Raw genomic sequence first — 15,581 nt, 5'->3', positions numbered from 1 at the left:
CAAGTATAAACCTCCTTGAACACTTTATTAACTTTTTGGTTCTTCTGCTTCTCAGAATGAATGAAAATGAAAACAGGCTTCATGTTCATTAGTTAGAACTGCCATTTTGCTTGACAAAATGAGAAACTGTTTTCATAGTTTGGTCAGACAATTTGTAGCTGGCCACTGATGACTGTAGCCATCAAGTGGTCAATACAAAAGAATACAGCCTTAGAGGGGTCATAGAAGGATCGTGCCAGATGATTCATACCATGGGCCAAATGTATAAGAGATGTTCAAATGTTATAGGCAAAATCCAACTTGGCACTGTTGGCACTGCAATATCAAGTCCATGGCATGCGTGGGCATGAAATACCAACGACTAAGTATATAATATTTACATCATTCCAGTTGTGGAAATCCGACTGTTAAATTTACATTTTTACCATTTCGCAGACACTCTTATCCAGAGTGACTTACAGTATGCTTTAATAATTATTTTGTAAACAATACTGATTACATTACTAATGTTAACTCAAATCTTTACAGAGGTGAGAGAGGTAGAAGATGGGAAACTGAATATGCAGAAGAAGGCAGATTTAATTCTATTAATAAGCCATATGTTAACTTTGAAAGGCACTACTCACCAATTAGCACATTTTAAAATTTGACTGGCTTTGCAGTTTAAACAGAATGTAAAAAAAACATGCTGTACAAAAAACGTCTTGCAAAATTTATTTAGAAAATAAAAAAATCAATATGGCCACCAAGTCATGTCAATAATAACACAATAATGTTTACACTACAGATATATTATTGGTAAGAGGAAAAATATCAAATCATAATGAAGCCCTTTGAACAGTCAATCCATTCAATATAGGTCTGAAACCATGTGACAAATCTCCACAAATTTAATTTTGAGAGCATTTCTTGTGGCTCAAAGGCTTTGGTGCATAGCCCATAAATAATCACAAGGCTAAAGGCATGATCGTGTTTGGGTGGACTCACCGTCTTCAGTTCCTGGCGTAGCTGCTGGTTGAGGTTGGAGGACTCCTCCAGTCTGGCTTCCAGGGCAGCGATCTTCTCCTCCTTGATTTCCAGGGACTTCTTCAGCGTTGACTCAAGCTTGGACTCCAGCAGCTTGTACCTACTACAAGGCACATTGGAAAGGTCAGCAAAGAGGGGAAACATTACAGGTAACCCAACAATGCAATGATCAGTATACCCGCATTTGATTGGAGAACACAAACAAATATTTAAAGATCTGCAGTTTAAAAGGCATATGTAAACAGAAACAAATAAAACAAACATCAGGATTTACATTTAGCTAAACATACTAAGCACTTATAAATTACCCTGGAAAATGAATGAAGAAACCATAGTCTCTGGCTTGGTATGTGCTTGGCACCTCCATGTTCCACTCCATTTTCTTCAAGTTTATATTCAAGATTCAAGATTCAAGAACTTTATTTGTCACATACACAGTTATAAACAGCATACAACTTGTAGTGAAATGTAAAACTGGTCCAACTCCTTAGACTGTGCAAAATAGAAGAGATAAAAATAAATTAGATAAAAATAGATAAAATAGATAAAAGGAAAATATATGTGCAATAAGAATAAAAACTAGAAAGTACCAAATGCAGGTAGTACTGAGTGAAGGAAAGTACAACCACATCATTAAAGTCCAGAGTTTGTGTTCAAGGCTAGTGTGGCGGGCATGTCCGTATTGAGGAGTCTGATGGCCTGGGGGAAGAAGCTCCTCCTCAGCCTCTCAGTTTTGGTCATCAGATTGAGGATGCGCTTGCCGGATTTCAGCAAGCTGAACAGGCAGTTAATGGGATGGGTGGAGTGGAGTCCTTAATGATTTTGATAGCTCTAGTACTGCATCGCCTGGTGTAGATGTCCTGCAGAGACGGGAGGGCAGTCCTGGAAGTGCGCTCAGCTAAGCGCACCAGTCTCTGCAGGGCTTTGCGGTCCTGGTCAGATCAGTTTGCGTACCACACCGAGATGCACTGAGTCAGTGTACTTTGTATAGCCCCGGTATATTCAGATCCTTATTCACTTTTTCAATCAATTTAAAATTAGAATTCTGATACAATTTCAGTTGTACGGTCAACTCCTGATTTTATCAGACCACAGCCAGTTCTCAGACATTCAGATGTTTCTTTAAGGAAAAGCTACACACAACTCTGAAAAAGTAAGTAAGAAACCAATAAATTTACTTTGACTTTTAGTCATCAATGGCTTGTTATGCAAAAGTCACACTTCCTCTGTTGCCAGAGTCCATGTAGTAATTCAGAACTGGGCTTTATAAGCTAAGGGGGGAAGCTCTCTTGATCCTATATGCCCACAACATTCCAGTAACATTGTAACCGTGATGCTGCACCATCAGAGCTCTGTAGAAATACTGTGTACATGTTTACAGTTGGGTGGGTTCCGGTGGAAATGCACCATGCGTTCCCCCTTGCAGAAGCAGTTGTGGTGGACAGTGTTGAGCAGGTTCTTGATGGGGGCTAGCGGGCAAGATGTGTACCTGTCGTCTGAGGCCTGCTCATCCTGCAGCAGCCTCTCCTTATTCAGGCCGATCTTCTCCAGCTCATGGGTCAGCTTCTCCAGGTCATTATTCATCTGCTGGGTCTTCAGCTTCTCATTCACCAGCTCCTGAAATGTCAAGAGCAGCAGCAATGGGTTATTACATCAGTATCTTATCTTATCTCAGCTATGATGTGAAGTGTGATCTGTAATGCACTTTATTTATATGTAATACTTTTCGCTAAAGGACACCAAAGGTGGAGATGGTTCCCTAATACAATGGTGCTGTAAGGGTCATTTTGTGCTTGATACATCCATCTTCATAATTTCATATGGTTCCTGTTAAAATTTGTGAAATTACTTTCAACCCTTAATGACACTACAGAACCGACTACAGATTACATTGTATACCTATTTAGTAAAATACTGATAATGTTTTCCATTTACCCTCCTCTGATGCCTTTTAAACACTCAAACCTCGAGAATTTGGCATTCCCTTGAATATCGGTATTTTTGGTATAAAGTGATCAATTAAGAGACAGTTGGAATGTGTCACCAACAGCAGCAAGAAAGCACTTGGCTGACAACCGATGTGCCTGGCCGATAAGGTGACGCATTAACTATGTGCACGCGATGACGCTAAATGTTTATTACCACCAGCAACAAGCTTTAGCATGTCAGCTGTATGGAAGTATTTCAAAATATCTGAAACAGATAACAAAATTGCTATTTGCAAAGCTTGTAAAGCACTAGTGATGCGAGGAGGGGTAAAATATATAGCTAAGTTTCTCACTCTGGGAGGATATCTAGCTGTGTGCTGCTAAGCTTTTCTCTGCTTCTGGAGGGGTGTGAGAAAAATTTAAAGAACGTGGCTCAGTAAGCAGAGACAGCAATGGGAAATAAAACAAGACAACCCGCGATTGCCTAGTTTCTGCTTTAGGACTCAAACAGAGGGGATAATTTGTGTGTATGTACAATTACACAACGACACTAGACAGCGAATAACGTTTTCTGTAACTTTACTGTGTCTCTGCTCATTCAAAATAAATATTGCGGCTCCATAAGGAGAGAATGCGATGGGAAATAAGACAGACCATTTTTAAATTACGTGGCACACACATTCACTATATCGGCAATCGGCCAAAATGATTTTGAAAATATCGGCATATCGAATATCGGCAAAAATCCAATATCGTGCATTTAATTTAATTTAAATCCCAATTTAAATCCTTGTTTTTTCCAGCAATCGGCAAATATAGCATACAATGCAGCATACATAGTTCTACCTCTGAGATGCTTTTCATATTCAGAAAGTGTCTCAATATGGGGGTAAAGAACAGCTTTTCCAGTCTTGTAAGAAAATTTGTAGAACTGCAGGAAAGGAAACTCCAATTTCATAGGTGACAGCGAAAAGCACACCACACTCTGATTAGTATGCCTGAGTGCATTGGTAAGAGATTTATGTCTAGGCTTCGGGGCTGGCCAAGTTACTTTTTCCATTTTAGCATGGTTTGTGGGATAACACTTTTACTCTGATTGTGTCCCTTTACAGTTTTTATAGTAACCTAGTGTGCCAAGAAAACACTGAATCATGACACTCATAAAGCTCTCAGAGAAACGAAACGGATGAGAAGTAATAACACTGATGTGAAGGGAGTGTTACCTCTCGCAAGGTGACCAGCGTCTTCTTATCTATGGTAGCTTGTTTGACCAGCTCCTTGTTCTCTTTCTCCAGGTCTTTGATGCGACCGCAGGAGTCCTTTAGGATCGCCACCTCTTTTGTGAGGGAGCGGTTCTCCTTCTCCAGGTGGCTGATGCGCAGGGTGTTGTCGTCCAGCGTGGCGTCTCGGATCTCGGCCTGCTGTCGCAGTCGCTTGTTCTCCTTCTCCAACTGCTTCTTGTCCTTCTCCAGCTGTGAGGACTCCTGCTCTAGCACCTTGTTCTCCTTCTCCAGCTGCTCCAGGCGCTTGCTGGAGAGCTTCAGCTCCTCCACGCTTCGTTGGAGTGTCTGGTTCTCCACCTCCACGTCCTGCAGCTCACTCTCCAGCTGCTGGATCCTGCGGCTGCTGTTCTCCAGGGCCTTCTGGAGCCGCTGGTTCTCGGTGTCCAGGCCCTGGCAGCTCACCTCCAGCCGCTCGGTCTTCTTGGAGGAGGCGCGCAGCAGCTCCAGGCTCTTCCTCAGCTGACTGCGCTCGCTCTCCAGCTCGCGGTTCTCCAGCTCCAGCTGGGCCGCCTTCATGCAGGAGGCGCGGTGCGTCTCCGCCACGCGCCGCAGCTCCAGGTTCTCCTCGTCGAGCTGGGCGTTCTCCCTCTCCAGCGCCTCCAGCTGGAGGGCGGTGGCCCTCAGGCCATCCAGCTTCTTCTTCAGCACGCGGGCCTCCGTCTCCAGCTTGGCATTCTCCTTCTCCAGGCCCTCCGCCCTCTCGCAGGTGATAGTGAGGCCAGCTATGCGCTTCTGCAGCCCCTCGTTCTCTCGCTCCAGCCGGTGGAGCTCGCGCTCCAGCTCCTCTGCCCGTTCCCCTTTCTCCCGCTGGAGCTCCAGGTCCTTCCACAACTGCTTCCTCTCAAACTCCATCTTGTTGAGCTTACTGCTGGTCTCCTTAATAGACTCGTGCAGGACCTTGTTTTCTTTCTCGATGTCTTTGACCCGGGCCTCTGCGCTGATCTGAGAGCGCTGCCTCAAGGATGCTATGGTCTGGTTTAAATGCTCGTTCTCCTGCTCCAGTACTTTCACCTGAAACATAAAGAATAAAAGACTCTGTAAATATCTGCATTAACCATGGGGGCAGAGCTGTTTAAGTCTTTAGTCATACACAAATAATGCATAAATTTTAAGGTCATTCTTTTCATCATAACTACAATAATGTATTTTTGCGACAACATAATAAATTTCACTAACTGCAGACTAAGGAGAATTATTAGAAGGCTTAAACTTTGAACACGCAAATATTCATGAGGTGCATGAACACACGCATTATGGCCATGGGAGTTTTGAGGAAGGCAAGAGGATGTGCTCCCACTGATTATTTATGCTCAGCTTCCTAATGCTGGGTTAAGCAGTTAAGCAATAATGTCAATTAAGAGTCACTTGGATTATACTTTTTAAAGAGTTCTAATATACTAACCATGAGTTCAGCTAACCTATTTTCAGTGACCAGCTCAAACTTTCAGGGTTTCACTGAAACAAATTCAGATCGACTGGTTTACTTTGAATTGTTCACTTCAAAACTTAATACAAATGGGCAGCAGGAGCTGTTGACCAAAGAAAAAGTTTAATATGTCTGAAGAAACCAAATACACTCTGCCAGATACTTGGAAAGATGGAAAATGTAAATGAAATCTCAAAGTGATACAGAACGAGGCGGTGAAGGACTGTTTTAAGTGATAGCTGATAATTACCTTTTTTGTGTATTATGGTATACATTATAAACATTTCAGTTCATAATGGATACCACAGCTCACCAAATAGGTAGTCAGCTCAACTGCTTTGCATTTTCAAAACTTACATAAAATTCATATCTCACAGCCCACAGAAATTTTGAGCATTTGTTTTATGTGTGAATACGATAATATTCCTGGTGAAATGCTGATTAATTCTACAAGCAAAGGAGATGACTGTCAGTGCTCCTGCCCCCTAGCTGTTGTGTTCTAGTTTTTCCCTGTCCATGTGCTTTTGTTTTCATTGTGTTTTAGCCCTGCCCCACTCCCTGCCTGGTCTCCACCCGCCTGATTGCCTGCACACCTGCTTCCCATCCCCTCGTCAGCCCTGCCCTATATCTTCCCTGCGTGTCCCTGTCCTGTTGCTAGTTTGTAGCAGTGTGTACTTTGCCTGTTTCATCCCCGCCGTTTCTCATCTGTGTGCCGTTTTCTGTTTTTCGACCTGCCTGTTATCGACCTGATACCTGCCTGCCGCTCTGCCCTGATCGCCCGATATTTCTGCCTGCCCGGTGTTTGACCCTGCCTGCTTCGGTTTCCTGAACCTGGATTTGCCCACGGACTGCCTTTCTGGTTTTGACCCTGCTTGTTTTCTGATTGCAATCTTGCCTGTGGATTTAATAAATTCGCCGGGAACCTGCCGCTCCTGTGGTCTGCAACTGAGTCCTTGCCTGAGCCGTGACAATGACTAAACAGTTCAAAGTTTAATACAATTGGGATATCAAAGTGCAGCAAGAGTAACAGATGGTAAATAATTACCATCACTGATATGTTAGAGTTCAGTTGGGGGTGAAGAATATATTGCTGGCTAAAGCACAAGAAAGACCTGAAACATACAGCTATTTGTTTATTAGTTGTGTGTCCCCATATTTTACTAGCAAATTGAATTTAAGGTTAATACACCTGAGCAAATGCTGTATTTCCATGCAGGTTTCCTCATAGAAGAAAACACTGACATACAAATCGGTTAATGTCTAATTGGAAGCCTTAAACGTAACGTGCTGCAATGTGCAACACTACTGCACTGCTCTTGTTCCATAGAGGGCAGAGTCTCAGAAACCTGTCAGCACTGAATCAGCCTTGAAAGCTGGACGCTGATGTGGCTGAAGTATGCCATCGGCTCTGCGTGACTGCCTCTCTCCCAAATGTAAAGCAGACATGGAGACAGCTTATAGGACGCCTCCCTGCTAGATTCTTCCAGTGAAAGGAACAAAAAAAGGAGAAGCTCATTTGAAGTCGGATGTGGCGCTGCAAACAAGTGAAGGCTTCCTCTTGACAGTGGCTGGGCTCCCAGCAGGTGCATTAATGCAGATTCTAATTAAAAGCCGACCATCGGCCCCTAGTCTCCCTACTTCGCTTTGCATTGGGGGTTCCCTCCCTGTGCAGCAGACCTGAGGGAGGCGGGTACCTGTCTCTCCGAGTTCTCCCTCATGGTCTCCAAGGTCTTCTCCAGCTGGGCTTTCTCCCTCATCAGGTCACTGCTGAGGCTCTCTGCACTCTGTAGGCTCTGCCTCTCCACACTCACCTCACTCTCCAGCTGTTTCAGCTGTGTAGGGATCAAACAGGCAGAGATACAGGGATCCCACATACAACAACACTTTGCACTAGCTGTTATGTTTGAACATATGTTTAATACCAGTGCTTCAGAACAATACTCAAAGCACATACTAAGACAGTGGCCTTTACAATGCAGATTTATTAGTTTGGTGTGTCTAATCTTTCCCTGACAACAGTCCAAACACTACAGCTCTACTTCCCTATAGAAGAATCCTTGATGCCTTTTATGACAAGAAGGTTTCCAGTACAGTCTTATCTCCTATAGGTGATGAGGGGTATAAATACAGACAAATGAAGCCAAAACAAGGCAGTCCACAGTCTAGGGACAGTAACAACCATTTTCCACTGTAGAGCTTGAACCAGCATGTCTTACTTAAATACGGTGCTGCCTGGTTTTTCCATTATCTACTTTGTTATAGTGACCTGTGTCAACTACGATCACTAGCATCACTAGTACTGGACCTCAATCGAGAGCTCTGGGCAATATGTGGAACTACATTACTTCTGTCACCGTCTAAAACCTGATGAATCTATTTATTAATGAGAAAAGAGTATCCATGAACTTCAGAAGCAGTGCGGGTAGTTGTCTCAGTTAGACACCAGCATTTAGTGTCACAAGTGATATAGCTATGACTGTGGGTAATGCGATGGAAAAGCAAACGCACTGTACAAGGATCACTCGGATTTGGCTCCAGATCATGGCAGCCTGGTTCCTACTCTGAGGAAGGGGTATAATTAACACTCATTTAATTCTGATTGTGAAGGAAATAGATGGGAAAATTTGCATTTTGAATAAATGCCGCTTTTCAGATGGGCTGTGCTTCTGCTGCTGCCTAATAATCAAGGGTTTTTTGGAGACATTCCAAGTTGCAGCTGTTGCAGTGCCCTCCTCTCCACATACTGTGTTTCTCTTTCTCACACACACACATGCACTCTCTTTCACAGAAACATAGACACATTTCAAAAGCACAAAAGTTTCAACCTCCCCCAACACGCACACAAACAAGCAGGATGACTGCAAGCTAAAAACAGCCATCTCTAATTCTGTCTAATCAGCTTAGCCCAAAAGGCTACTTTTATGGCAGCTGAAGACATCCATATAAATCTGATGAGCAATTATTTAGTAAATTTACATCCAGCTATTATGCACAGCTAGTTAGAGTTAATTTATAAATACTTCCCTTTACCTACTATGCCAGTTTCTCCATTTGCCAGTTTTGTCCTTTCCTTTGTGTTAGAAATTTTATGCCTCATTTTTCATGTTTACTGAAAGCTCATGAGGCTGAAAATAGCCATGAATTACCTTGGAGAAGAGGCAGAAGGGACAGAAGCCTGCAGAAATGCTGGAGACACTATTTTCATTCCTTGAGCATCCTGAGCTTTTTTTACACTAAATGTTACACAGTAGCACTCACATATTAATGCTAGTTCATAGCTTTACAACTTGGTGCCTAGATATCTGAGATCTAACAAAATGCAGATTTGGTATTAGTATCCATAGGCATTCTTTCAAACACTTCCTTGAAATTAACTGCCAGTAATTCTCTTGTGTTCATATAAATGAGTCACTATTTGAAAAAGAATGAATCCACTGATTTTAACCTGAACAGATTCTTTTCATCAAAACTTTCAAATATTTGTCTAATGTTCAGTATCCACTGGCTTTGTGTCCTCACCACTTTAGTATGAATATTTATAGATATTGCTGGACATTATCCCTTAAGTTCATTCATCAACCATGCCATTACATTCCATCAAAATTCACTCAGTATCTATTCTGATCGGCCCAAGCTGCAGACCTGCCTGACATTACTCACACCATGCAAACCAACGCTCTTGCAACACTGCCATGAAGTCTCAGAGTGGTCAGCAGAATGCTTTGTGTCAGCTGCATTGGGTCTCAGTGCTTCTCACCTTCTGAAGGAGCCTCTGGTTCTCCTTCTCCACCATGAGTAGGTGGGTATGGCTCCGCTCTGAGGGCTCAGATGAGCCTCTCAGCTCTTCCACTGTCCTCAACAGGGTCTGGTTTTCCTTCTCCTGCTTCAGCAGCCGGCTGGACGTCAGCTCATTCACCTCATGAGACAGGGACTTCTGTGGGACTGCACAGAGAAGAGATCCCCACATGAGGGCCTCCCTAGCTGTGATACTGGTCTCTACTCAGTGAGACATTGTGAGCACATTTGAGCTCTGGCTATGCCATTATTTTATTGGTTGAACAGTAACATTTAATTCTGTGGGACTGTAATCCCATTTTTTCTAATGAAACGTGAACTTTTTTAATCTCCACAGGAGATGAGAGTCATTTTAAGACAGTTTTCATTCCACACTGACAATGAGTCAAAGACAGACTTAAACATGCAATCAACACTCCTGGTAGGATGTAACTATTCTATCATGACCAAATAGATTTTGACTGGGTAACTGCTTTTCACAGTGTTTTTTAGGTAACTGGGGATTACCCAAAGTGGTTTGATATTAATTTCACAAGGTCTGTTACATTCAACTATGCACCAACGTATCGGGATTTAATTTAGTCCAGGACCAAATTAATGGTGGTACAAATTCAGGTTACAGCTTTAACAGAACAAAGCTGGTGAGATCTAAAGAGCAGCCAAAAAAAACCACCTCTGGCCCTGCTGCTTTATGCTGACACTATGGTTACTGTGTGCAGCCCTTCCTGAAGGAGCCAATGAATGGAGAGGAGGATCACCATCAGCATGCTCCGGGGACTTAGAGAGCTGCTCCAGCTCCCAGCCCAAGTGCAGGGACTCATCCATGCTCTGTTTCTGAGCCACCTCCAGGGCCAAGTTCTCCTCCAGCAGCTCCTCAATCCGCTTCCGGTCCATGTCCCGGTCCTGGGAAACACCAGTTTATGGGACTGGAAACCTTTTGCTGACAGCATTGGTCATACAAGTAATATACTTTCTGGGGTATCAAAGTGATTAAGGAAATGGTTTGGCCAGTCCTACATGGCTGTTGGCAAGGCTTGTCATTTGCTTGGCTTATGACTCAACTCTAGGAAAAATATAGGTGTGGATGTGCCAAACTTCAATGAGTGATAGGATATTTCAAATGATAACAGACAAAGATTATTTGTCAGAGAACAACCCTTGGTGTCACTGAACCATTGATGTTTTGGACAGATGCAATAACATTTATAAGCCCCATGTACCGTGAAAACATGGGAAGCAAACAGCGGGAAACATGGAGAACAAGCCAAGAATACATATGTTACCCTAAATGCCCTTGGACTCTCACCATCTCCATGTCGTGGATTTTGGCTTTGAGTTGCAGGCTCTCCTTCTCCAACTCATGCAGCTTGTCTGAGCGTGCCCGTGACCCCTCCAGCTGGTCCTCCAGCATGCTTTTTGTCTCCAGCAGAACCTGGTTGTCCTCCTTTAGCTCCTGCACAGTCAGTAAGTATCATTAGATTCACTTCACCTACTGTGCTGACTAGTGCCACACAAACACGCTCAAAGAAGGGTAGCATTTTTTACAAGCAGTAATGAAAATAATTTCCTGCTGCCAGCAATTGCTATGTTTTCATTTTGTTTAAACAGCCTGAAAATGATACATACTGGTCTACATTTCAGATTCAGATACTCATTACGTGAAGCCAGGATTGTAAAAGCACTGAGACTCTCTATCAAAGAAAGCCTCAACAGATACTGTACTTCTGTCCACACTGAGTGTTTCCTATTTAAGTCAAGTCACCCAAACCCTCCTTCCCTCTCATTCAACTTCCAAAGCATGGACATGTGAAATGAAAATTTTGAAATCACAATTCCAAATATGTCCTCCTTTATGAGTAATACAACCCCACAGTTCTTGTCTCCATGTCGTACCTCCACCCTAGCCTTGTAGAACTCAATGTCATGCAGCTTCTCCTTGTAACGGCCCATTTCGCTCTCCAGCTTGTCCACGCGAATGGCCTTCTCCCTCAGGGCATCCAGCTCATCACGGTATGCCCGGGCTGAGCGCGCGTCTGCCAGCAGCTGCATGTTCTGACATGGACACGCGCAAGAGCACCTGCATAACCATGCATTCCATATGTTCCCAAGGTAGTCTAACTTACAACTTAACAGAGAAACAATCAGCTATGGTTTTTACCTCATAAAATTACACAGGATAGGGGTACTGACTCACACTGACGTTGTTAGAACAAACAGCCCACTGTATTCAAATATGCCCCCTTAAAAGAGTTACGTGCCAGGACATTTTTGTCTCTAGAGGACTATTTAACTGAAATAATTTCACCATGAATTGGACAATTAAGCTGAAACTCTATATTGGACCACTTAACTGAAACAGCTTGGCCTTAAACTAATGATAAAGTAATAAGCATTAAACATTAAAAAAGGAGAGTGGGTGAGGTGGCTTCTTATGTGAAGCTGGGGCTGCTTTTGGGACACATTGGCAACAGTGTGCCTCACACAGCTATTTTGTACACCACGTAATTAGACATCCTTGAAGGACCACAGTGGAGACTCATTCTGTGTGATAATTTATCAGGATCATGTTTCAGCTCTTCCTAGTTAGTGCTTAAATTGTGTGAATAACAAACTGCAACACCCTGTGTCTACTTTCTATTCCACCATATCTGTGCATGTCAACATTACTATACCAAAAGCAGGTATTTGCATATTGTATTTCACATCTGAGGCTCCAGCTGGCCAAAGCTCTTGGGACTCCCTTACAGGCCAAAGCCATCCCTCTACATTACCGAGCTGTTAGACTGTGTCTAGTGCACTGCCTGCCAGCAGCAGCAGTGTGTGGGGAGGTGTTGGAGAGCAGCGACAGTTTAAACTGTGACAATAATGAGCTACTCAGGTGCTGCACCTCCTGCTGGATCCTCTTCAGCTCAGTCTCCATGTTCTCCAGCTCCTGCCTGCAGTCCATAAGGTGCTCGCTCTTCTCCTCCCTGTCAGCCAGAGGCAGGCGTCAGCACACTCTCACACAGAAGTAACATCTGTAACCTCACACATGCTGCTCACACACTACAGGGTTTATCAGCAGACTGTAATCCAGCCCAGCGTATATGGTCTGACATTCTGACACTTAGGCCATACCCATTTTTACATCTGAGTTTTAAATGAAGAGATTTCAGAGAAATACGAAGTGCTGGATAGTAGGGAGTAGGAACTTGGAAAAAAGAATGCTCCAGGACTGAAATGAGTACACTATATCTTCAGGGTTGGCATCTTTTGGATGAGATGTTAAACCAAGGTACCAACCAGATCATTACCCAAAAGAGCAGGCAGGATCACAGGGTTCTGGTCAAATTCCATATCACTACAATTTGCCATCTACTCATTCCCTAGCATGAACAGTAGAGAGACCAGAAAAAAAATTTACTACTAGGTATTAAAAAAACTTGGAAACAATGCATGTCATTACTATATATCTGTGAAAAGAGGGATCTGTAGCAATGAGACAGAGCACATTTTTTTCTAAAGATCTTTAACACTGTTTTACGTTTAAATGCTTTACCAAGCATCTGCATTACATGTTTATCTATAGATGTTTCAAGTACATCATCTATAAATCTCATTAGAAAAAGGAGCATGCTCAATAGCATTCTCAAATTCACCAAATTTCAATTTTGGCTACCAATCTACATGAAATTCTGCACTTACCAACTGTTAGAACTGTACTGCTGGTACATGGCCTTCAACATCTAGATCCTGACCTAATCATTGCTTTGCAGATCTTGAAAACCTCTGTTCTCCTGCCTTCTCAATAAGCATGTTATATACATCTATCCTAAAAAATCATGAAGGGGGTGTGTCCTATCAGACCATTGACTATTCATGGGCTCCATGGTTGCAGGTGAGATGTTTTTATTCCTTTTGATGCTGATATTGTCACACATGACCTGAGCAGAAGCTAAGCACCAGCTGATTTTTCTCCTCTTCATGTGATGACAGACCCATGCATCGTTCACTAAGCGCACAGTGGAGGAACACATCAGACTACAGTACCAGTCAAATGTTTGGACACACCTGATTAAGATAACGGGAAACATGCATTCAAAGACATTATGATCTAAAGACTTGTGGTTAAAAGCTTTAAGGTTGTTTTTTAAACAAATATAGATAGTGAAGTCGACGCCTCTGCATGTATTTTCCAAAAAAATCTTTAATTTTATTTTTTTTTTCTATTTTGAAGAATCTAAAATATAAGATTTTTCTTATAACACTTTTCTGGTCACTGCATAATTCCTATTGCGTTATTTTGTTTTGATGGCTTTACTATTATTCTAAAATGTGTAAAATACAAAATGTATGTGTAAAATAAAATGTGTAAAAATAAGTGTGTCCAACCTTTTGACTGGTACTGTACGTCTGACCACAGATGATAACTGTGGGGTAAAATCTGCTCGGAAAAAGTGGTTTTACAGGCCACTTTTTACAGTATAAACAAGATTTGCTACAGCTGATGCTGCGAGTTGGCTAATACACAACATTTTCCCAATGTTGGCATGACATTGCAGTAACACCGTGACAGCATATTCTCTGTCAGGCTTTTCTAAGGACGACAATAGACAGTAAAGAAATTATGTCACAGAGCCAGTGTTTGTCACAGAGGGTACCTGGCATCTGAGGATAACAGGAAACTCCAATAACACGCACGCCCAGCACAGAGCTACCCTCAGCTAAGCCAGACACAGGAGAAGGGGTTGTCTGGATTTCATGAATAACTGCAGTGTGTCCTTGAAATCACAGCATTTTCCCACCACACCCAAGGGTTATCAGAGGTATGACTGATTAAAAGCATCCACGTTTGTTTACTAAATACTGATATTAGTATTCCATTCACTTCTTTTACTTTCATTAGATCAACATGTTTTTATTCCTCCAAGGAAATAAAAGACAACAAAAACCCTTGAGCAAAACACTGAGATTAACATGGGAAAAACAATGCTCTGCCACATCTGACTTTTCCATACAGTTCACACACACACACACACACACACACAGCCAATGCCCTGAAACGTAGATATGCAAATCCATCACACCAGACAAGGCTGAAAATTACGGTCTCTATGTAAAGTAAGTGTCATTATAGTATGTTGATGAAACAGCAGAATCCCACAATTTTACACTTGTACTCAGCATTATTTTTTTAACGGAAGTAGGAAAAAAAATTATGACGACAAAAGTAACATAATAGATTGGTCTTGTACATACATTCAGATGTACCTGCATTTCTTGTTTCCAACTGCTGTGACAGAAGAGGGCTCATTTTACTGTTCATGATCCCTCCAACATGGTGGGGAAGGGGTTATGTAGTGGCAAGGGTAAACAGCATGCTTCACTTAGTGCTTTGAAGAAGTTTAGAGAGCACAGATCCAGTGCACTGTTTTAGATGTAGGTCACAATGACTGCTGCTGATAGCTTGTGGTCAGATGCCTTTGGAGATGGAAGCCTGCTACACACACGAACAGTTTACAACGAGGAATGCAATGATTCACCCCATTAAAACTTTCTCTCATGACCTCATATCCGAAATCACAAGAGTTCAAAAGTATGGTTATTTGTTAATTAAAGCAAGCTAGAACTGCTCTCTGAAATGATCATTTAACTTGTGGAGCCTGAAATCTTTGTTTTTTTGGGAGGTGAGTGGTGAAAAAAGTCACTAATCGTCTAAAAATACATCAGGGGAACTGTATATTTGCATGTACCACAAATAAAATTCTGGCTCTGGCTCTCACTTACTCCCACATCTAGTCTTCAAAAGACCCTCAACCAAAGAGGTCTGCTTGTTAAACCATAACGATCACTCCACCAATGTAAAATCTTTCTCCAGTGTGACAGATGTGCACAATGTAATAAAGAAATGACATACAATTCCTTCTGCTGTCTATTGACTGGAGCTAAAATCAAAATTTGTCAATTTGTGTCCTGTTTATATGCCCTGAATATAAATTGCTAAGGTATCCCTGTGAGCTTGCTTATGTATTGTAGGTTACACATGACATCAGCTCAAATGAAAAATTAGTGAGCGCAGGACTTTCCTCCCAAAAATACATTGGTACATTGGTATAGAGAGGGTTTACTAACACTGTCCCAAGA

The 15,581-nt window shown here is 42.4% G+C and overlaps 1 protein-coding gene across 1 annotated transcript in view; it reads right to left on the bottom strand.

Annotated features, from left to right (window-relative positions):
- Positions 1–15,581, bottom strand: part of LOC118776935 (girdin-like) — an 88,244-nt gene that overhangs the window by 15,539 nt on the left and 57,124 nt on the right. The window contains exons 9-17 of the mRNA XM_036527592.1: positions 12,346–12,427; positions 11,352–11,510; positions 10,765–10,911; positions 10,217–10,361; positions 9,421–9,605; positions 7,358–7,495; positions 4,178–5,248; positions 2,516–2,643; positions 988–1,129 (exon numbers count right to left, since the gene is read on the bottom strand). Coding sequence (XP_036383485.1) covers positions 988–1,129; positions 2,516–2,643; positions 4,178–5,248; positions 7,358–7,495; positions 9,421–9,605; positions 10,217–10,361; positions 10,765–10,911; positions 11,352–11,510; positions 12,346–12,427 — 2,197 coding nt within the window. The remainder of the gene's footprint in view (positions 1–987; positions 1,130–2,515; positions 2,644–4,177; positions 5,249–7,357; positions 7,496–9,420; positions 9,606–10,216; positions 10,362–10,764; positions 10,912–11,351; positions 11,511–12,345; positions 12,428–15,581) is intronic.

This window comes from Megalops cyprinoides, chromosome 1 (genome assembly GCF_013368585.1).
Source record: "Megalops cyprinoides isolate fMegCyp1 chromosome 1, fMegCyp1.pri, whole genome shotgun sequence".
Lineage (NCBI taxonomy): Eukaryota > Metazoa > Chordata > Actinopteri > Elopiformes > Megalopidae > Megalops > Megalops cyprinoides.
The sequence above is the reverse complement of the archived record's forward strand: the minus strand, read 5'-3'. Positions and strand labels throughout refer to the sequence as shown.